At 50.9% G+C, this 22,394-nt stretch overlaps 1 protein-coding gene across 5 annotated transcripts in view; it reads left to right on the forward strand.

The window, feature by feature from the left end:
- CDH23 (cadherin related 23) overlaps nucleotides 1-22,394 on the forward strand; it is a 423,515-nt gene that overhangs the window by 200,301 nt on the left and 200,820 nt on the right. For all 5 annotated transcript variants that reach the window (XM_074382361.1, XM_074382354.1, XM_074382359.1 and 2 more), the window contains exons 10-11: nucleotides 18,473-18,585; nucleotides 20,165-20,353. In XM_074382361.1, coding sequence (XP_074238462.1) covers nucleotides 18,473-18,585; nucleotides 20,165-20,353 — 302 coding nt within the window. The remainder of the gene's footprint in view (nucleotides 1-18,472; nucleotides 18,586-20,164; nucleotides 20,354-22,394) is intronic.

The following is a 22,394-nucleotide window of genomic DNA, read 5'->3' on the forward strand; positions in this document are numbered from 1 at the left end:
CCACGCCAATAGGAATTTCATTTAGGGGAGTTCTCCAGGTAGAAGGAGATTGATAACCCAGGACTAGGCAGGAACCGGCAGCAGTCCTGGGGCCGGGAGGGTGGGGAGGAGAGCAGGCATCGCCACCTCCTCTGTCCCCTTGCTGGTCTCCATCTTTCTCCCAACATGGTGCTGGTTTCATGGGCCTCACCTGTTACAGGCCAGAGACAGGGACCTGGATATCGTCCAGTGGAGCCTTTTCAAGCCCCAGATGAGAAAGCAGGGCGTGAGAGAGGGACTGTTTCTCAGCCAGCTCTTGGGGCTACTCTGCCCCAGCTGTCCCGATCATTTCTTCTCCCTTCCCACCCCACACCTCATCCGCCTTAAAGCTGCCACAGGTACAGAGTTGTCAAGGGCAGGGGCAGGGGCTCCTCAGAGCCTGCCATGGTGGTCCTTGGAGCCTGCTTCCCAAGGAGGCCCGTTTCGGTGTAGGAGGGTAGTAGGGGGTTGCAGGACCTGGCAGCTCATTCACCAAACACTGAGGAAGGACAGGCGTGGCCCCGGTGGTCAGGGTAGTTGCTTCTGGTCTATTGGCTCTGCCTTCAGCTTGCTAGGCAGTTTGGGGGCTACGACTGTCTACCTCTGCAGTACAGGAGTTTGGACTCATTTGATCATTCATAAATATTTATCAGGTACCTCTTGTACTCACTGCTAGGGATGTGGCCACGAACAGGACAAACTCTCGTCCTCAGAGCGTCTCTTCCAACACACTCTGTTGTATCCACACTCCCGTCCCACCCCACCCTCAAAGGCAGGGTGGGCCCAGGCTGTGGGCCACTAGGAAGGGAAGGGAAGGCCTGGGCACAGCACAGAGAGCAGGGGTTGGCGTGGCAACGTGTAGACAGGCACCAGCGCCAACCTTGCCAACTTGGCAGCTCCACGTCGACAGGGACCATGCATGGCAGGGCTGGCTCCTTCCGGAGACTCCACCCGGCCCTCAGTAATTAAAGCCATAAGTCATCTTCCGACGGGAGCCTGCAGGCTGGGGAGGCCACAGCTGGTCTTGCTTAGGGCTTAGTGCTGGGAGAGAGAGTCCATCTGGGCAGAGGTTTGTAGAGGGAGCTGAAGATCAAAGGCTGCCCTCTGCTCTGGCCTAGGCTGGGGGCAGTGTTTGCGCTCTGAGACTCTGCTTGGTGCCTGAGCAGTGTCAGGAGCTTCCTCCACAAGCAAAGAGTTTCCTTCCTCTTTTCTATGAGTGCTGAGAGCCTTAGGCTTGCAAACACCCCAAGTGATGCCATCTGCCTCCAGCAGGACCCTTTGCCCCAGTCCCCCTGTAGGAGGGTCTATACCCAGAGGTTGGTGTAGGGGTGCTGTAGGGTGTTCACTGCTCTGAGGTGCTTCCCAGAGAGCCTGCCTTCCCTCCTGCCAAGAGACTAGGGCTCAGTAAACTGAAACCAGCTGACGGGGAAGGAGGCAGGACCGGGAGCCCCTGTAATTGAGAAGGATACCAGGCCACCCATCTGTAGGGTGGCCCAGTGTGAAAGACCCAAAAGTCATCCTGTGACTTCTTTTTTTCAAAAAAGTGGTCAGAGGCTTTGGAAAGATTTGGATTGTGGAGCCTCCTCTGTGGTCAAAAAGGCAAGGACGTCTCTCTTTTTCCTGTGTCTCGCTTGCTCAGCAAAAGTTTCTGCCTGTGTGAGCCAAGGGATGGGAGCATCTTGGGACATCCCTCCCTATCTGGCTGGGCTCATTCATCAAGCATTCTCTGAACGCCTGCTTGGTGTGGGGCACTGGGCCAGGGGCTTGGGACATAATGTGACATCTGGGGCTGAGCCTCCAGCTGGGAGGATGAGGGCATTCTACAGGCAGGGATGAAATGGCCAACCACCCACCCCACCCCACATCCCAGGCCAGTACCCCTGGCCTTTGTCAGAGAAGCAGGGCCAAGTTCACTGGCAAATGTGAAATATTCAATATTTAGAAAAGTTCAGAAACTGCTACAGCACACTCCTATGTATTCACCACCCTTGTAACATTTTGTTGACATTTTGCCGTATTTGCTTTGGTTCCTTTTTGCTCTTCATTTTGTTCTTGTTTAAGAAGTGGCACATTGCAGGTGGTGGTGAAGACACCTTTTCTTTTCTTTCCATCATCTCAGAGGCCTGTTCTATGAGCCCTGAGTAGAAAAGGCAAAAACCTCCAATCCTGACATTGGCTTCAAAAATGGCATCCCTGACTTGAATATGGACTGTGTCTTAGGTGACACTGTGGAACCATTAATTTTGTTTCGGGTGAAAATGGCATGTTTTGTTGCAGTTTTGAAAGTCCTTATGAGAGATGCATGCAGATTTTAGAAAGGAACTGGAGTTTGCTCTGATAACACCATGAAAAATTGGTAGTGTTGAGGGGGGATGATTTTAAGATTGCCAGAAGTTTGATGACTGTTGCATCTGGGTCACGGGTACAGAGAGCTTCATTGTGCTCATCCCTACATTTGTGTTTGTTGGAAATTTTCCATGGTAAAAATTGTATGTGTGATCATGAAAGCTTCTCAAAGCAGACCATAGAGCCACATCTGCCCTGCAGCCTGGACGGGCACCCAGACCTGAGCCCGATTTCTGGTCCACCCATCTGATGCCAGTTCTGCCTCTAATTTGCTGTGTTGACCAAGTTACTTCTCATCTCTGAGCCTCAATGCTCCAGGGGTTGAAGGAAAAGTTGGAACCTGTTAGGCTTTAAGCATCTTTCCATTTTCCACCTCTGACACTTGACACATCTAACCTGTATGCTCAGAGACTCCGCTAGAGGGAAACTGTGGGAATAGCCTCATTTACACCTTCCTTTTTTTTTTCTGTCTTTTTTGTTGTTGTTGTTTGTTTGTTTGTTAGTCACAGTTTCAATCTTGTTGCCCAGGGTCAAGTGCAATGGCGCAATCTCAGCTCACCGCAACCTCCGCCTCCTGGGTTCACACGATTCTCCTACCTCAGCCTCCATAGTAGCTGGGATTACAGGTGTGTGTCACCACGCCTGGCTAATTTTGTGCTTCTAGTAGAGATGGGGTTTCACCATGTTGGTCAGGCTGGCCTCAAACTCCTGACCTCGGGTGATCCACCTGCCTTGGTCTCCCAAAGTGCTGGGATTATAGGCATGAGCCACCATGCCCAGCTACACCTTCAATTTCTCCAGTGGGCTGCCCCCGACTTCAGGAGACCAGCTTTGCCAAAAAGGTCTGCAGTCGGATAAGTTAGATACCACATCACAGTTTTCTTGTGCTGGCAAGTCACAATGCCCATGAGCACATTAAAGGCTCTGACAAGTCCTGTGGTGAACATGCTTGTTGAGCATTTCCCAGAGTTATTTGACCACAGAACTTTTAAAAGTTGACCTTCCCTAGACCCTATGGTATCAGAGTTCCTGGGGAAACCCTGGCGTTTCTGTTTTCAGACTGGCAACTCGTGCTCTGTAAGACAAATTTGCCATCTTTTCTTGTAAGCATGATGACTCTGACTCATACTCAGTAGAACCCGAGATGTTTGATGTTTTCCACATTACTGGGTGGGTTTGTGCCTAACAAAATCTGTAATATTTTTCCTTCAGTCATCCCCTGACCAGAAACATCTGCTTTGATGTTACACTCTGAGTCACTGACCCAATGCCAGAAAGCCCTCCAGCATTAGGAAACTGGGCTTGGCACAGTCTGCGGCCTTTCTGATGAAGCCTTCTAGAAGCACTGTTTCTCAGGAGGAGGAGTAGAAAGAATATAGGCTTTGTCATTATAGGCCATGGGTTCAAATTTCAGTGCAACCACTTTCAAGCCTTATGACTCTTTCACCTCTAGCCCTAGTTTACTAATCAGTGAGGTCTAACAGCTACTGAGCATTTGTGATGTGCTGGACACTAAGTAAGCTTATTACCTGCTTCTATCCTCACATCAGCCCTATAAGACAAGAATTACTCCTCATGCCTGTAATCCCAGCCCTTTGGTAGGCCGACGCGGGTGGATCACAAGGTCAGGACATCGAGACCATCCTGGATAACATGGTGAAACCCTGTCTCTACTAAAAATACAAAATAATTAGCCAGGCATGGGTGCCTCCAGTCCCAGCTACTCAGAAGGCTGAGGCTGGGGAACGGCTTAAACGCGGGAGGTGGAGGTTGCAGCAAGCTGAGATTGCGCCACTGCGCTCCAGCCTGGATGACAGAGCAAGACCCTGTCTTAAAAAAAAAAAAAAAAATTACTCCTCCTCCCCTTTTATGGTTAATGAAATGAAGCAAAAGCCCAGAGAGGTTAGATAACTTGCCCACCATCACAAAGCTAGTGAGAAGTAATACTGAGGTTTGAACCCTGGTCCTAGCCACTGCAATATCTGTCCCTTTCAAAAAAAAAATCAGATCTCTCGTGGCATCTTAAAACTGAAAAAGTCCTGGGAATCCCCAGGTTCCCTGAATCACCAGACCCTGAACCCCATCCATCAGGGCACCCTGGGAGGGTAAAGAGGTACTGGGTGCACTGGACTCTACACCCACTCATCTGCTTCAGCCAGGGCAGCTAGCTCTGTTTTTGGCTATTTTATATACTCAGTGTGGACTTTTGTCTGATAAAAGAATCTGCTACTGAAACAACGACATTTGAAAAACAACTGCCGTAGAAAAGCCCCCTCTTTTTTAAACAGGGCAGAACCATGAGGCCCAGAGAAGTGAAGTGACTGGCCCAGGGTCACAGCTGTCTTCTGAGCTCCAGGCAGGTCTCTGTCCCCTCTTCAGGCATCAGAGCAGGGCCTGGGCTGAGGGGGGCTCTGCAGCCCCCAGGGGCCCGTCAAGGTCGGTCATCGGGGCTGCTTCTGCCAGCTGGTGGCCAGTTTCTATGAAGATAACTGTGTCTGAGGCTGGCTCCCTGAACCTCGTCCGACCACATCTATTTCTGGGCTGCAGAGTCCTGACGGAGCACAATTTGATTCATAAATTACCCGGCTCAAGGTGTGTGTGATGGGTTCTCCTTCCACAGATTTGAAAGTCATTCACTCTGGAACTTGCAACACTTGGGGCGGGAGGGCGGGGGCAGCGTGGCACTGTCAGGATTAGCGTTCATGGAGGAAAGGTGGCAGGGAAGCTGGAGAGGGCTCGGAGAATCAGTGAGAGTCTCTTTGCCAGCTCTGTCCTCCCAGCAGCCCCAGGAGGCAGAGTCTGTCAGCGTCCCTATTTGGTAAGTAAGGAAACTGAGGCTCAGAGGTGAAGTCACTTGCCCAAGGCCACATAGCTAGAAGTAGTGAAGCTAGAATTTGAACTCAGTACCCTCTGAGGCCTACGCTGCTTCCACACAATCTCAGTGTTGTGAGACAAAGGACTGAACATCTGTTGTTCAGAGGAGAGGCAGTTGGAGAGGCTGGACCCCGTGCGGTAGGATTTGAAGGGAAGGTTCAGGAGTACCAGGCCTCTCTGTTTCACAGACTTCAGGGTGCACCTGCACTGCCATTGCACCCCACCCTGCCGGTCTTTTCTGCTTAACGTCATCCAGTCTGCGGCACTGCACAGCTCCAGCAGCCCCAGGCACCTGGTTCACCATCTCTGATGCATCCCAACGTGGGCTCAGCGCTTTACAGTTTGTAAAGCGATTCCTTATCTCATTGAGCCTCTAAACAGTCCTGTGAGCGGGGGAGGTATTCTCACCTCTAAAGAGGAAACAGTCTCAGAATATCCACAAGCCCCACATTATGAAACTGGAATTCTCACCCACTCCTGGGTGAGTTCTCCATTTGGCTTCTTCATGCCTGTGCGTTGTTTTTCCCTGGGGGTGACCAGTCTTCCCCCAGTAGACGATGGGCTCCCTGAGTGTATGACCCACCCCATGCCTGGTACCGACAGGCCCAGTGGTAGAGAGGTGGTCTCTGGTGTCCCCATTTCCCAAGAAGCCCCATCCCTGGGCCCATCTTTCCCATGTCCCATTGCTGGATTGTAGCCAGAGGAGGGAGTGACAGCATGCCAGGATGACAGACAGCGCGTGCCCCCTCCTCCCGCCATGAGCCTTCTTCTCCTTGGGCATCTGATCACTGTCCTCTTTGTTTTCTTTAAGTGTCTCCCCCGCTCCTTCCCCCCTCGCCCTCCCTCCCTGGGACAAGGCCTTTCAGATCATCAAATATCAAACGCTGCTTATGTGTGGACTGAGATGGCTTTATCGGGGCTGTAAATCTCACTGCGCCCTGACCTCTTTTGAGTGCCAAGCCTCGGGTGAGTTATGTGGGCCCTGCCCAGTGGCAGGCAGAACAGGCAGCCCTCTGGAAGGCACAGGCTGGGGCACCCGGGGCACCTTAGCTCCCACCCTTGGCCCAAGGAGAGACCCCATTGAGGGGAGGCATGGGTGTTTGGTCCCACCTGCCCCAGGCCCCAGAGGTAAGCAGGTGCCAGGCAGGCAGCAGGGGGCCTCCTTTTTCTGCTCTCCTTTTCCTCACCTTGCTCACCTCCTGGCCAGACTCCGGGGCCCAGGGCTAAGGGAGCACCAGTCCCACATGGGAGAGACAAGGCCTGTGGCAGCCGTGAAGGCTATGTGAGACCCAAAAGACCCAGGTTCTAATCCCAGCATGGCCACTCAGTAACCGTGTGTCCTTGGACTTATCACTTCACCTGACGGTGCCTCAGTTTCCTCATCTGATAAATGGGTAACACTGTCGGCTTCACGGGGTATTTTGAGGATCCAGTGAGACCGTGCTTGTGAACAAACATGTAAAGTGCTTGGTCAACAGGCAGAAACACACATCCTCCCCTTCTCTCAGGGGCAGGCAGCTGTGTGAACTAAGCCTGTAGTCTCTGGAGGCAGACAGGCCGGCCTGGAAGGCAAGTCATTTAATACCTCTGTGCCTCCATTTTCTCACCTGTAAAATGGGAGTGACAATAATAATGGAAGCCAGGCATGGTGGCTCATCCCTGTAATCTAAGCAACATGGGAGGCTGAGGTAGGAGGATCCCTTGAGCCCAAGAGTTTGAGACTTTAGTGAGCTGATTCTGCCGCTGCACTCCAGGCTGTGTGAGACCTGTCTCTAAAAATAGAAATAGAAAAGGATTTTAGAAGCTAAGAGTGGAATAATAATGACGATGCCCCCACAGGGAGAGGCCTTCAGGAGTAACTGACTGATGCATATGCAGTGCTGAGCACCTCGCCTGGCACACAGCGGCCCACAAGAAATGCCAGCCCCCGTTACTGCCCTTTTCTCACTGCCATCACTGAGTCCATGCCCTCATTACCAGCAGGCTTTCCTGCCTCCAGCTCACCCGCTTCAGGAACTCCTCCAAGCCAGACAAAAATCCAAACTGCATGGCTAGCCTAGGAGGCCCCTCCTCCTGGCATTAGCCTCTCCTGACGGCTTTCTGTGGACTCTCTGCTCCTCCTGCCTGCTCCCAACCCGAGAAGCCATGGTCTCACCCTTTGCTCAGGCCAGCCTCCCTGGCAGGAGTGCCCCCTTCCCTTCCTCCATACCAACCTCAGCCCTGCCCTCCAAGGCCCAGCTGAAGGAGCTCCTCCTCCTCCAGCCTCCTGCAGAATCTTCCAGGGCCCGGCAAGCTGCCCTGAGCAGCACTGGGCCCCTTTTTGGCACAGGTCCTGTTTCCTCATCTAGACTAGAGTCCGCTCGGAAGCAGAGACCTCACCTTTCCAGTGCCTCGCAGCTCCTCGGTAGGCAAACTGCTGCCTGCATTCTGGCTGATGTAGCAAGACCAAGGCAGGAAAGGCCTCGCCCTCAGGGAGATTAAATCAGGTGAATTGTTGTCAGTAATGGTGTAATCCAGGGAGAGGAGGAACTGTGCATTAAAACCAATCAGTTCGCAAAGCAGCCTGCAGCTAGCACTAACTTGGAACACAAAGGCACATGCCATCAAACACTGGGGATTGTTTTCGGTGTGGTAACCTATACATAATATAAAATTTACCATTTTGAAGTGTACAGTTCGGCGGCATTAATTATATTCACAATGTTGTGCAACTGTCACCAGTAGGAAGTTGTGGAACTTTGGGGATTATTTGTTAAAGGAACTTGGACTGACTTTAAGAGAGAAAGACAACAAATGTAATTCGGGTCAGTCAAAAGAGCAAGTTGAAATGACCGAAGCAATGGTTCTTCACTGGGGCGATGGTGCCTCTCAGGGGACATTTGGCAATGTCTAGAGATTTTTTTTTTTTTTTTTTGGTTGTCACATGTGGGGGAGAGCGTTGCTGGCATCTAGTGGGTAGAGGTCAGGAGTGCCGCTAAACAACTCACAATGCACAGGCCTGCCTCCCACAACAGAGAATCATCCAGCCCCAAATGCCGTAGTGCCGAGTCGAGTCTGAAAACCTCTGTTCTAGTGCTATCACTCACATCATCTGTGTTCACATTTTGCCAGCATTTCATTCCTTTTTTCCACGCACACGTTTTTTTAAGCCAAAAAAAAAAAATTATGGAACTGTGCTGATCACTGTCCTCTTTTTAAACACATCATAAACACATCTATTTTTTCAAGTTACAAACATGTCTTCTACAACATTTTAGTGGCTTGCTGCATTTCATATCATAACTTATTTAACGAATCCCCTACTGTTGGATATCTAGGTTATCTCCAGTTTTTCTTATTAAACAGCACTATAGTGAACATCCCGGTGCATTTCGTATCAGAACCTTTTTTTTTTTTTTTTTAACGAATCCCCTACTGTTGGACATCTAGGTTATCTCCAGTTTTTCTTATTAAACAGCACTATAGTGAACATCCTGGTGCATTTCATATCAGAACTTATTTAACAAATCCCCTGTTGTTGGACATCTAGGTTATCTCCAGTTCATCTTACTAAGCAGCGCTATGGTGAACATTCTCGTGGCTGCATTTATAGGCACATCCATGATTATTCCCTTTGAAGATATTCTCTCCATTGCAGTGTGTAAAGGTTTCTCAGGAACTAGAATCTGATTTCAGCCACAGTCCCTGGTGATGCCTCGCTGGTCCCCATCAAAATGTCCTCAGAGGACCGAGGGTTCGCCTGTCTGAGGCTTTCCATTTGACGGCAAGCCATGCACAGTGCACAGTTGTGGGTGGAGAGTGTGGCTTGACCCTTAGCAAACTGGCATGATATATATTTCACTATCCGTGGCTACTCAAGATAATGCTTCATAAATTGGAGCCATTTATTAGCAAATTAATCAGGGTCCAGTTTGTAGCCTTATTAGGAAAGGTAATCATTTGTTGGTTTAAGTAAGCTTGATAAAAACTGTTGTTGTGTAAAATGCCTGTAAGACAAGGAGACTGCAGTTCATACCTACTTGAGGGACTGGAGTGTTGTCTTGCCCTGACTGGACAGTAATAACTGTAATTAACTGAGATGGCTCAGCTCAAACAAACATATCACTGTGGCTGCATCAGGAGGGCATTATGGCCCCAGCTGGAATTGCTAACTGGCTGATCCCTCTTCATGGGCCCTAGTGCAGTTGTGGTGTCTCTCTGATGTGTGACATCAGGAGTCACCCCAGTATTGCTCTGCTCCGTAGCCTTTTTTACCAGCCTCAGAGTGGCCCTCAGACATGCCTACTGCGGCCAATTCATCCATTCAGAAAGCACTAATTGATCACCTGCTAGGCATCTGCTAGGCACTTGAGGAAACCAGTGCTGCCCTCCTGGGGCTTACATTCCAGTAGGGAGAAACAGACAATAAAAAACAGAAGAGAGGTTCAGAAAGTAGAGGCGCTTTGAAAGAAATAAAAGAGGACAATGGAGAGAGAGTGACAGGGGTGAGGCTGGGGCGACTGGGGAGGCATCTGAGGAGTGACATTGGAGTGGAGGCTCCAATGCATGCAGCAGAGATCTGCGGGAAGAGGCTCCAGGCAGCTTGGGGAGCCTTGGGGAGGGGCAGGATTCCGCCCAAATCAGGGTTCTTATGCAGCAGCAGACTCTTGGCTGGTCCCCTCTCCTGGTTGAAAGCCGAAGTAACCCACATCGCTGGTTGCCATATGTTGATGGGGGGGGGGGGGGGGCTGCTGAATGCAGCCCAGCCCAGATGCCAACCAGGCCCCTTTTGTCATCAGGCAGCTAAGTAACTATTTTTAATTCATGAGATGTCTTGCTGAAAGCCCGTATCTCATACCGACCCCCCATTTTCATTATACAGTGATACAACTCTATACCAGTCAGAATGACATGGCTCCACTGGAGAGTGATGGGCCTGCAGGCCAGCCCACCCCAGAGGCCCGGGGATTAGGCTACTCACACGCAGCTGTTGAATGGGCTACACCTGGCAGGGGAGACAGGCAAGGCCAGGGGCCTCTGAATGGGACGCGAACTCTTCGGCTTCCTGGAAGCTGAGTTTAATTCCTTGTTCTACCTCTCACTGCCTAGATGATCTAGTGCAGGTTATTTTTAACCTCTCTGTTCCTCAGTTTCCTCCTCTGTAAAATGGGGATAGTGTATGTGTCTCAGGGGTTTTGTGAGAATGAATAAGGCATGCATGGAAAACACATTGCACAGTGCCCAGCACAAAGTAAGAACTCAGTCTCTGTTGGCCATTGTGGGGCAAGCCTCTCACAATCCTGGATAAGAGGGGCCACAGCTGGGACTGACTTGTTCTGATTCTGCTATTCCAAAAATAGGCATGGCCAGGTGTGGTGGCTCACGCATGTAATCCCAGCACTTTGGGAGGCTGAGGCCAGAGGATTGCTTGGTCCCAGGAGTTTAAGACCTGCCTGGGCAACATGGTGAAGCCCTGTCTCTATAAAAAATACAAAAATTGGCTGAACACAGTGGTGTGTACCTGCACTCCCAGCTACTAGGAAGGCTGAGGTGGGAGGATGTCTTGAACTGGAGAGGTCAAGGCTGCAGTGAGCTGTGATTGAGCCACCACACTCCAGCCTGGGTGATAGAACAAGACTGTCTCAAAAAAAAAAAAAAAAAAAAAAAAAAAAAGGAAAGAAAAGAAAACAGGCATGGCAGGAAAGACAGAACCAAAGTGTGCACCTAGTATGTGTCAGGCACCACAATAAGGGCTTTAATGTACGTGATCATGCCTGATGCTCTCGCAACCTGATGCGGCAGGAGCTGTTATCCGCACTTTACAGATGAGGAATTTGGCCCAAAGGAATGAGTGGTTTGCAGGAGGTCACACAGCTGGCAGGTGGTAGAGGTGTTGCTGGCACCTAGGTCTTTTTTACATCCTGCAAGTCTTATGTGCTCAGTAGGTGGCCTCCTCCAGGGTGTGGATGTAATAGAGTCCAGCCACAGACTGTAACTAGAAGAGAGACCACTGGAAGGAATGGAGGCACGTCTCAGCTCTGTTCCCTTCCCTGGGTGAGGTCCCTGATGCTGGACCTAGGCAGGGCCAGGAGACCAAGTCAGAGGCCACAGGAGGAATCAGAGTCACACAGGTCATCTCATCCAGCCTCCTGCCTCCATTCAGACACTGGCATTTAAAGAGATGGCTGCTTAGGTCCAGCTCCTAAGATCCCGATCTCTTCATAAGCCACGGCTTTTTTCTTCTCTTCTCTCCCCTGCGGCCCCAACACAAGACTAGGCCCCAAGTATGGCCCTGCCTCTTACATACTGACTGACCCTTTGGAATTGCTGCAGAGGGAGGAAGAGAAACTTCAGGCCATCCAACAAATACGTAATGAGCGCTGTTCTGGGGACTGCCAGAGATAACAGCATATGACCCTGGCCCTTGTCCTCAAAGCCACACTGGGTCTCCAGGCATGAGAATTAGAGAAGCCCCACAGCACAGGCAGCTGCCTCATGAGTTCTCAGCCCAGCACTCAAGGGCTCAGAGGAGCCAGAGGTGGCATAGCCTCCAGGCAAGAGATGCCAGTTGGCTTCCTATAGCAGGTGACACTGGACCTTCAGAAAAGGCAGTTCCCAGGGTTTTCCTTTAACTCTGAGAGCAGGAGAGCAGAGGCAGGATGCAGGGGCTGTTAGCCCAGCGGAGCAGACAAAGCAATTGAAAGTCATCAGCCTGTGTTCCCGCACGCACCATCGGCCACTCACTAAACTGCTTTTCGCCCAGACCCAGCTCCACTCTGGGTCAAGATGCTGCCAATGAGATAACAAGGGGACAAGATGTGGGAATGATGAGATTTGGCAGCGGGCAGGAGGGGCAATGGTGTAAGTGGGGGCAGGGGCTGTGAAGGGGGTGTAGCCTTCCAGCCTGGAGGAAGAAAGATGTGAGGGGATGAGCCTAAGCTCCTCCTGTCCCCCATGGCTCAAAGAGAGAGCTGCCCCCAACCCACATCGGACCTCCACCCTCTGCTGCAGCCCCTCCCAGCCACTTCCCTCTCCCTCTCCCACTCCCTTTGACAGTCCAGAAAACAGCAGAAGCCCTTTGCCTGACTCTGCAGTGCCCTCTAGCTACCACTTAGCCTCTCACCTTTTTTTTTACAGCAAACTCTGGGCAGCAGCACCTGAGCACGTGCCCTCACTGTCCCCACATCCCTGCCCCACCGGCCCTCAGTATCTTAAAGTCTGACTCTGGGGATGTCTGACCATCCAGTCAGTGGCCTTTGCCAGACCTTCCTCTTCCTGAGGTCCCTGCTCTATCTGACCCTGCTGACCATCTCTTTCTTGGAACTGCCTTCTCCCCTGACTCCAGGCACCCGGCACTAGGCTGATTTCCCATTGCCTCTCTGTCTCCTTCACTGCCTTCTAAATATTCCTGCTTATACTCAGGCCAGTTATACATCTGCCATAAAGGCCAGCCTTGCCTGATCCGCTTATCCCCAGTGTCTGACGAATGTCACTGGCCCCATTATGCTGACAGCTCTTGTCTTTAGCCTTACCTCCCTCCCATGGCGGCCACCTCTCCAGCTACCTGGAAGACGTCGTAACATGGACATTCTACTGCTATGTAAAACTCTACCAGGAGGAATTTATCTAGAACTTTCCGGAATGTGTAAGAACTCCCTCTTTTATTTTTTGAGAGGCAGAGTCTCACTCTGTCACCCAGGCTGGAGTATAGTGGCAGGATCTTGGCTCACTGCAACCTCCGATTCCCGGGTTCAAGCAATTCTGCCCCAGCCTCCCAAGTAGCTAGGAGTATAAGCATCTGCCACCACACTCAGCTAATTGTTGTATTTTTAGTAGAGACAGAGTTTCACTGTGTTGGCCAGGCTGGTCTTGAACTCCTGACCTCAAGTAATCCATCCACCTTGGCCTCCCAATATGTTGGGACTACAGGCGTGAGCCACTGCACCCGGCCCTAGGACTCCCTCTTGAGGAAGAAGCAGCTTTGTTGACAGCTCACTCTATGAAGGATGATGGCCTCTCATTTGCCTCATCCCATTTCCTTGCCCCATAGCACAGGGCCGGATGCAAAGTGTCCACAAATGCGTGGAAGGTGAATGCTTGTGGGGAGAGAAAGAGAAATGTAAATCTAAGTCCAAGCTGGCCACTTGCCGGCCATGTGATCTTAGGCAAGGTATTTAACATCTCTGAGCTTGCTTCCTCATGCAGAAGATGGCATAGCTTCTTATAAGGTGGTTGCAACGAATAAGCAATGTGATTGTACAAACAGCTTAGCTCAGTGCCTGGTACATGGTAAGTGTTTGATAAGTAGTGGCTACGGTGTTTTAATAATTAGAGAATGAAGGCTGCAATCCCCACACACCCACCCCTGCCCCCCACCAGCCTTTCACGCTTTTGCAGACATGATTCATGCCTCCCAACCTCTCTCCTGAAAATGTGGAAAGGTCTTGATTCCTGGAGCTCCTAAAGGAGGTGGCTGCCCCCAGGAAAACCAGCAGGGCCAGTAATTACCTGCTTTTTTCTTTTGTGATCACTTTGAATCACCAATTCCCAGAATCCTTACAGGGGTAAAAGTGTAGCCTCCATCCCACCCCAACAACCCCTCCCCTACCAGATATGCCCCCACCCCCGGAACTCAGGACAGCACCTGTCCACCCAGGGGAAGCAGCTGCCCTTCTGCTCAGAAGTGGGGCTGAACAGATGAAAGGCGTCCCTGGTGAGGGCCCCTCAGCCCCCCATGGGACTTGACTGTCTGGGAGACCAGAAGGCTGACATGGAGGTATCAGTTTCCAGAAGAGCAGAGAAACTTGCATGTGTGGCTGCCAAGCCCACAGCCCCTGTGGAGGGGAGGACGTTGGAGTTGGGGCAGAAGGGAGGGGAACAAGACAGGGAAGTGGAGGCCCCCACCCCACATCCACCGTCCCGAATGAAGGAGGGAGCAGAGGTCAGAGCCCTGGATGCGGGGCCCAGGGATCTGAGGGCTTTGTTCTTGGCCTCACCTCAGTGCACCCTGTAAACACTAGCCCTCTGTGGTGAGGTTTTCCTGGCAAAAGGTGGGGTTGGCTCTGTGACATGCTGGGAAAACAGCTGTAGGCACAGGCTGCTGGGGTGGTGGGGAGAGACCATGGTGGGACCATCTTGGTAAAGCGCAGGCAGCCAACATTTGTTGGGAGCTTCCTATGTCCCCAGCACTGTATTAACTTATTTAGTCCTTAAAGTGACAGCCTGGAGTGGGTTCTATTATTATCCCCATTTCACAGACTAAGCAACTGAGGCCCACATATAAGTCACTTGATCAAGGTCACAGAGCCAGCAAGTAGCAGAACCATGATTTGAACCCATGCAATCTGCCGCCAGAGGCATTTCTCTTTCCGAATTGCTTCTCTTCAGGGGCCTTAGCTCAGCAAGTACTTAAACTTTCAATTGTGTGGTTATACCATCAATGTCTATCTTCACAGACAATTCATATGAGCCTGAAGGTGTGAACATTGCCTGCTTTTCTTTATTGATTCTCCGACACCTTGCACAAAATAGGTGCTCAGTATGAACTTAAAGGAATGAGTGAATAAGAACATCAGTGAATCTTTGAATGAGACGTGCCCTTGGCCTTTCCAGCTTAGGGCAAAGGGCTTGTCTCCTGCCCTTGCCCAAGCCTAGCAGCATCCCAGCAAGTGCCGGCGTTGCTATGGTGACAGTAAGAGCATCTTACTGAGCATCTCACTGAGTCAGTCCTCACCATGTCGGGGGTACTTGCCTGCAGGTTTGTTGAAGTTTGCTTAGGTCAGGGCATGGGGTGTCTTACGTGCTGGGGATAGATGCTGGGTTTGGGGTGGGCAGTGTGGACATGAATGGGGCCTAGGAGCTGAGTGGAGAAACACAAGTGAGTGTTCCAGGGCTGAAAGCCCTATTTTTTTCAAACTAAAAAAGAAAACATGTCACTCAACAAGGGGCTTCAGGTTTGTGAATGATTTATACGAAAAAATCTCACAACAATCAAAATGGAATCACATTTAGTTAAACATTTGATAGGTGCCTTTATTGGAAAGAGTAAATTTATATGAAAATCTGGAATGCCGGGATGTTGTCTGTCAGCTGGGGAGGGGGACCCTACCTGTGAGTGTGTTGGGGCAGGGGTGGGAGGCAGGAAGGTCTGAGGTCTTGCCTCGGGGCAGCCCTTCAGCTCAGCCTTAGAGGCTCAGAGGACTTCAGCCCCTGCAGGGCCCTGCACTGCCTCTGCTTCACCCAATCTCAGCACTGATCACCTTGTACTGTGAATACCTGGTTGAGGGCTATGGCTTCCATTAAAATGTAACCGCATTTTTTTTAGACAAAGTCTTGCTCTGTCACCCAGGCTGGAGTGCAGTGGTGTGATCTTAGCTCACTGCAATCTCTTTGTCTCCCAGGTTCAAGCAATTTTCCTGCCTCAGCCTCCGGAGTAGCTGGAATTACAAACGTACACCACCACACTCAGCTAATTTTTGTATTTTTAGTAGAGATGGGGTTTTCCCATGTTGGCCAGGCTGGTCTTGAACTCCTGACCTCAAGTAATCCAACTGCCTCGGTCTCCCAAAGTGCTGAGATTACAGGTGTGAGCCACAGCACCCTACCTGTATGCTCATTAGAGACACACAATAACCGTTTATTGAATGAAAGAATGAATGAACAGATGAAAGCACACATCCTGTTTCTCTAGCAGCAAAATTCTCAGCTAAGAAACTCCCTTCTATCATATATTGATATGCCTTCTTGCAATCCTGTCCCTCCAGCTCCCCGCTATGCAAATACACAGCCATACACAACCCAGCAGGAAGGGATCCAGGTCTCTCTATGGCTGGGAAAGGCAGCTTTAGGCAAAGGGGCAGCTGCAAGCATACCTGCTCCCAGGCCGGCCCCAGGTTAGAGGTTCCAAAGCCATAGACTGACAGACTGAGTCCTAAACAGGTCCCACCGCCAGCCTCTCCCTGATCTTGGCCAGCCCATGCAGTGGACTGGGAGGACAGGTGAGAGCGGCCACTGGCCACCAGCCTGGATAGAAGCAAGCTGTCTTGCTGACCAGCACAGGCAGGTGACTCAGCATGGGTTGGTTGAGAATAGATTCTGTCCCAAAGTCTAAAGTTAGCAGAGGAAATTGCCCTACCCTTGACTTTTTTCCTAGTTAATCCAAGAGATGCTATGAGCCTCTGCTACATGCAGATCCCTTTAGAGATGAGGAAGCAGGGCCATGCGTGGTGGCTCACACCTGTAACCCCAGCACTGTGGGAGGCCGAGACAGGTGGATCACCTGAGGTCAGGAGTTCAAGACCAGCCTAGCCAACATGGTGAAACCCTATCTCTACTAAAAATACAAAGAATTGGCTGGGCATGGTGGTAGGCGCCCGTAATTCCGCCTACTGAGGAGGCTGAGGTGGGAGAGTCACTTGAGCTCAGGAGGCAGAGGTTACAGTGGGCCAAGATCATGCCATTGCACTCCAGGCTGGGTGGCAGAGTAAGACTCTGTCTCAAAAAAAAAAAAAAGAAAAAAAGAAAAAAAAAAGAGGGAGAGATGGGGAAAGGGAAGACCAGGGAACTACAGCCGCTTCCATGCTCACCTGCACATGTTGAAGGCTTGGGTGTTAATTTTGTACTATGGAATCGGTGTCCATCCATCCTCTTCCCTAGTTCTGCCTGTTTTCCAGGAACCACCTCAAACAGTAACAGGAACAACACCACTGAGTCCTTATTTTGTGCCAGGAATGGTCCCAAAGCAATGTGTCTATACTTTCACACTCATTTACTCCTCATAACCCTATGAGGCAGATGCCATTTTTATCTGTATTTTACAAGAGAGGAAACCAGGGCACAGAGGGGAAAGGTAAGTTGCCCAAGGTCACACAGCCAGTCAGTGGTCCAGGACATCAATGACACATCCTCTATGGAACTTTCCTTCTTTGAGCTTTCCCACCTGTAAACAGCCTCTCCCTGCTATGAACTCAGAGATGCTGATTCTGGTGGGTACCAGTGATCACTTACCAGGCTGCAAGTGCTTTAGCATCAGAATTCCTGGCACGCTGACATCTGCATGCCCAACAATGCCCAGCTCAGGGCCTGCTATAGGAAAGCCTACCCCCGAGGTTGCTGGGTGGGTGAATGAATGGGAGTGAGTATGTGAATGAACTAACAAACTGGTCCATGAAGAAGAGAGCAGAGTGGAATCAGGATTTTCCCAGATGAATTCACAGCCTGGTGGGAAGGGCATATGGGCAAGGATGGGGGCCCATGCAGGACTGGACCAGGTGGGGAACATGCCTGCCACTGTGTGCCCAGCATTGGCTGGGTACCTTAAGGGATAGTCACGAAAGCCCCCATCTTCAGAGGGTCGGGAAGGAGATCCAAACACCCAGGAATCAGGTAGGGAACAGTTAGTTACAAAACAGTGGCTAAGGCCTGTGGGGACCAGAAGGGGCCGACTGGAGAAGTCAAGACTGACTTCCAGGAGGAGGAGGAGAAGAGGCTGGCACTGGGCTGGGCGGAGGGTGAGGACAAGAGACAAAGACACTAAAAGATGAGGAGGCAGGAAAGAGCACAGTGATTTGGAGAAACCTGAGGATGTCAGTGTGAGTTTCTGTGGAGAGGAAGAAGAAACTGAAGATGGCAGAGGAAGAGCGGTGGGTTTACAGAGACATTGGTTTGGGGCAAGTGTTGCTTGTAGATCATTTTTGCCAGTACTTTAAATACATATCTTAAATTTTGCAATAAGTCCTTAACATAGTATTTATTTTTAAATTATATCTTTAACTTATATTTATTGTAAGAGGAAACTTTACATCACTGCCATAACTAGAGAATTAGAATAGAATATACTAGACTAGAATAGAACAGAATATGACCATAAAAGTAAGCACAAGAAAAGCAAAACCAGGTTACTGCATCCTGGCTGGCATCCACTCCCTTTGGAAGGCACTGAGCCTGAAGCCTGCTCTCTCTTTGCTAAAAAAGCAATCAAGTGAGTCTAGAGAAGTGTTAAAGCATAGTAGCACCAGACCAAGACTTTCTCCCTGGCTGGGTTAGAGAGACCAGAAGGAGGTTGGAAGGGGCATGCTGTTCTGCTGGAACCCGGTGCTGTCTGCCAGCTGCTTGGACCATAGACTCCAGGGCTCTTTCCATTACTCTTGAACCAGCATTCCTGATGAGTCTTTATGTCCAGGGAGGAGCTCTGGCCCCAGCTCCATGCCCCCCTGCCCTGTGCCCAGTCACACCTGAATGCTTCTTTCTCTTGCAGGGAATACCAACAGCATCTTTGCCCTGGACTACATCAGCGGAGCGCTGACCTTGAATGGCCTGCTGGATCGGGAGAACCCCCTGTACAGCCACGGCTTCATCCTGACTGTGAAGGTGAGAGCCAGGTGGTAGGCACCTTCACCCCAGGTAGAGGGGATGCCCCCACTCGGATGCCAGCCTCCAGTAGTGTCCAAGGGCTCCCACCCCTGGGGGTGGCTCCAGAAGCACATCGCTTTCGGGCTCTCACCCTGTGCTGACTCCCGGCGCTTGTGCCCAGGGCCCCATCAGGAAGGCACCCAAGTTATGAAGTTGTAGGTGGCTGGACATGCCGCATCCATTATCGACAACCACACAGGATGGAACTTTTATTCCCTCTTAGGGGAAGGCACACAGCAGGTGCTCATCCTGTGGTGTTTCCTTCCTGCTGTCCCAGGATTCCAAGTTTTCTGTTGCAGCCACCTAGAATTCTAGAATTTGCCCCATTTCTGGGTTTCTGTCCCATTTCCAAGTGCCACGGCTTCCCTGGGTTGAGAAACAGCAATGCAGCAGGGAGGAAAGGAGGTGCTGGGTCCCCACCCCAGAAGGTGAGGCAGAGCTACAGTCCCACACCCCCAGCAGCCACCTTCCACTCACGGTCAGTTTTAATTTAAATCAGTGACTTGCAGAGCCATTCCCTATGAATCCCATTTAGAGTATGGATATTGTCTGAGCCACAGGGGGCCTTCCCAGCCCAGGCCATCAGTCATCGATTGAGAGGAAGGGGTGGCCCAAAGACTGAGGCCAGGGGCTCTGGGAAGGAGGCCCTTCCATCACCATGGGGAGGATGGTGCAGCCCAGCCTGGCCCTTAATTGCTGTCCTTGACCTTAAGAGGCCTGGCTGTTCAGCTGTGGGTTAGCCATGGGAGAGCATGCTCACACCACCATCCTTCCTTCCCATCTGCTCTCCTCCCATGGAGGTGAGGTGGTCAGCTCCACCAGAGAGAGCTGCTCCCTGGTCCCAGCACCCCACTGTGGGACTTGAACTCAGTTTTTCTGTCTTTATATAAAATGTGAGGGTATGTTCCCACACTTGGCTGTGAACTCAAATCCCCTGGGAAGCTATTGAAAGATATCTGTTCTTGTGTCTCTCACCCAGAGAGATTCAGATTCAGAAGGCTGGAGTGAGAACTGGGAATGGGCACTTTTGGGCCTATGGCTGTGGCCCAGAGACTGGGCACCCAGGTATCCGAATCAGTCCATCTATGCTGACCCTCAGTGCCGAGCACAGGGTTCAGGCCACAGAAGATGCTTAGCTAGGTCTTGATTAACCATCAGCAGAAACAGTCTTGGCCTCAGCTTCATCATCTGCCAAAGTGAATAGAGACTTCCCCCTTGTCCCTTGATGAACCTCCAGATCGGTCTTGTCCTCCCCACCCCGTCTCATCCATCTGCTGTCAATCCTAGGATCATACTGCCTGAGCTTGAAGTCTACTCTGGCTGTGAATCCTTGTACAAGTTACTTCATCTCTCTGAGACTCAGTTTCCTTATCACTAAAATAGGAATACTAATGATAAAATCTTCCTCCTGGAGTTGTGGTGAGGATTGGATGGGATTATTCACATCGAAGCACAGTGCCTGGTGCTGAGAAAGTAAGTAAAAGCTCTTACCGTAATTAGCTGCCTTCATCCCGGGGTGACTGATCTCTGTCCACAGGGCACGGAGCTGAATGATGACCGTACCCCATCTGACGCTACAGTCACCACAACCTTCAATATCCTGGTTATTGACATCAATGACAACGCCCCGGAGTTCAACAGCTCAGAGTACAGCGTGGCCATCACTGAGCTGGCACAGGTCGGCTTTGCCCTTCCACTCTTCATCCAGGTGGTGGACAAGGATGAGGTGAGTACCCGGACACGTGGCCCACCAGACCCACCACCCATCCAGACCCACCATGCTGCCTGCGCTGTCCAGGTCCTCAGCTGTAAAATAGAAACAAACATTGTAGCACCCCATTCCTGGTAGTTTCTGAGGATAAATAAGGCTGAAAAAAAATCACTAGTCTCTATGTTTGGATTACCCCCTACAACAGCAAAAAACTTGTGAGCACGTGTTTCCATATGTGTGGTTATTAATTAGAAGTTACATACATGATCATCATACTAATCTACGAGGGATATTGTAAAACATGCACAAAAATAGCAATTTTAAAAGGTAGAAATAAGGCTGGCGCAGTGGCTCACGCCTATATTCCCAGCACTTTGGGAAGCTGAGGTGGGCGGATCACAAGGTCAGGAGTTCAAGACCAGCCTGGCCAACATGGTGAAACCCCGTCTCTAGACTAAAAATACAAAAATTAGCTGGGCATGGTGGTGGGTGCCTGTAATCTCAGGTACTCAGGAGGCTGAGGCAGGAGAATCACTTGAAACTGGGAGGTGGAGGTTGCAGTGAGTTGAGATCCTGCCACTGCACACCAGCCTGGGTGACAAGAGCAAGACTCCATCTCAAAATTAAAAAAAAAAGTAGAAGTAAACCATACGTGTATTTTCACACACCCTGATGGATCATCTGGTGCCCTCTCTGGGGTGCTTGTACCATTTATGCTCCTGTTTAAATGATGGCCTTAGCAGAAACTCTAATTCCTGGTTTTGGTGTAATGATGACGGCATCTTTTCCTTATGAAGAGCAGAAGGACCTAAGTCCTTTGGAGGGGATCCCAGGCCATCAGATGATGCCTGCATCGCCAAGGGGTCCGCCTGGCTGAGCCCAGTCTTAAAAGGAAGTAAGGGAGAGCTGGAGAGGAGGGAAGCGGCTCAGGGTAGGGGCAGCCCCTTGCACTGGCCCTGCCACACCCTGCATCACTTGGGTGCGAGGGGGGGGCACCAGGTCTCTATGGCGTGGGGCCAGGTCTCCAGCCCTTCAGGACCCTCTCAGCCTGCCTCCTTCCCTGTCCTCACCCCTCCTTGCTCCCCATCTCCCTGCCCGTCAGCAGCTGCCATGCTAATAGGACTTTGGTTTATTACTGCTGCTCCTCCTGGCCCACCCCGCTCAGGAATTCCATTAGGTTTTTCAGCCTGAGGCGCTTCTCTTCAGTTACTCCTCATGTGGGGCTGCCGAGGTGGCCTCGCTCCAGGGTGGGCTTCCTCCACCACCCTCCAAGGAGCCCTCTCTACTCTGGCTGCTGAGCAAGCGGCCCGCCCCGTTGACCCAGGAGCCCCTCTGCCCATGTCTTTTGCCTACCTCCTATCAGCTTCTCTCAACTGGACACGGTCCCCCCAAGGACTCAGGGCACGTGGGCAAGTCGGTCCCACCATGCTGATGTGTATGTGCTCAAGTGTGTGTGCACATGTACATGTGTGTCTCTACCTCCTGCTGAGGCGTTCCATACTGTCTGAGATACCTAAAGTATATATCGATCACCTGCTGTTTGCAAGGAGCTACAGTTAACCCCTTGGAGGAGCCAAGTGTAACCCATGGTCCTTGTCCCAAGGAGTCCACGGTGTGTTGATACAAATACAGTATGTACATTTTAAAACATATTTTTAGGCCTGGTGCAGTGGCTCACACCTGTAGTCCCAGCACTTTGGGAGGCTGAGGCGGGTGGATCACTTGAGGCCAGGAGTTTGCGACCAGCCTGGGAAATGTGGCAAAACCCCATCTCTACAAAAAAAATACAGCAATTAGTAGGGTGTGGTGGTGTGTGCCTGTAATCCCAGCTACTCAGAAACTTGAGGCATGAGAATTTCTTGATCCTAGGAGGCAGAGGTTGCAGTGAGCTGAGATCGTGCCACTGCACTCCAGCCTAGGTGACCCTGTCTCAAAACAAAAAATTTAAAAACATACTTTTAAATGTAGTAATTTTAAAAGGTGGGAAAAACAGGTATAAAAACAAGTTTCATCATTTTCTTACACCCTATTGGATCACCTTGTATCCCCCTGGAGG

This window comes from Saimiri boliviensis, chromosome 12, assembly GCF_048565385.1.
Source record: "Saimiri boliviensis isolate mSaiBol1 chromosome 12, mSaiBol1.pri, whole genome shotgun sequence".
In the NCBI taxonomy this organism is placed as follows: Eukaryota; Metazoa; Chordata; class Mammalia; order Primates; family Cebidae; genus Saimiri; species Saimiri boliviensis.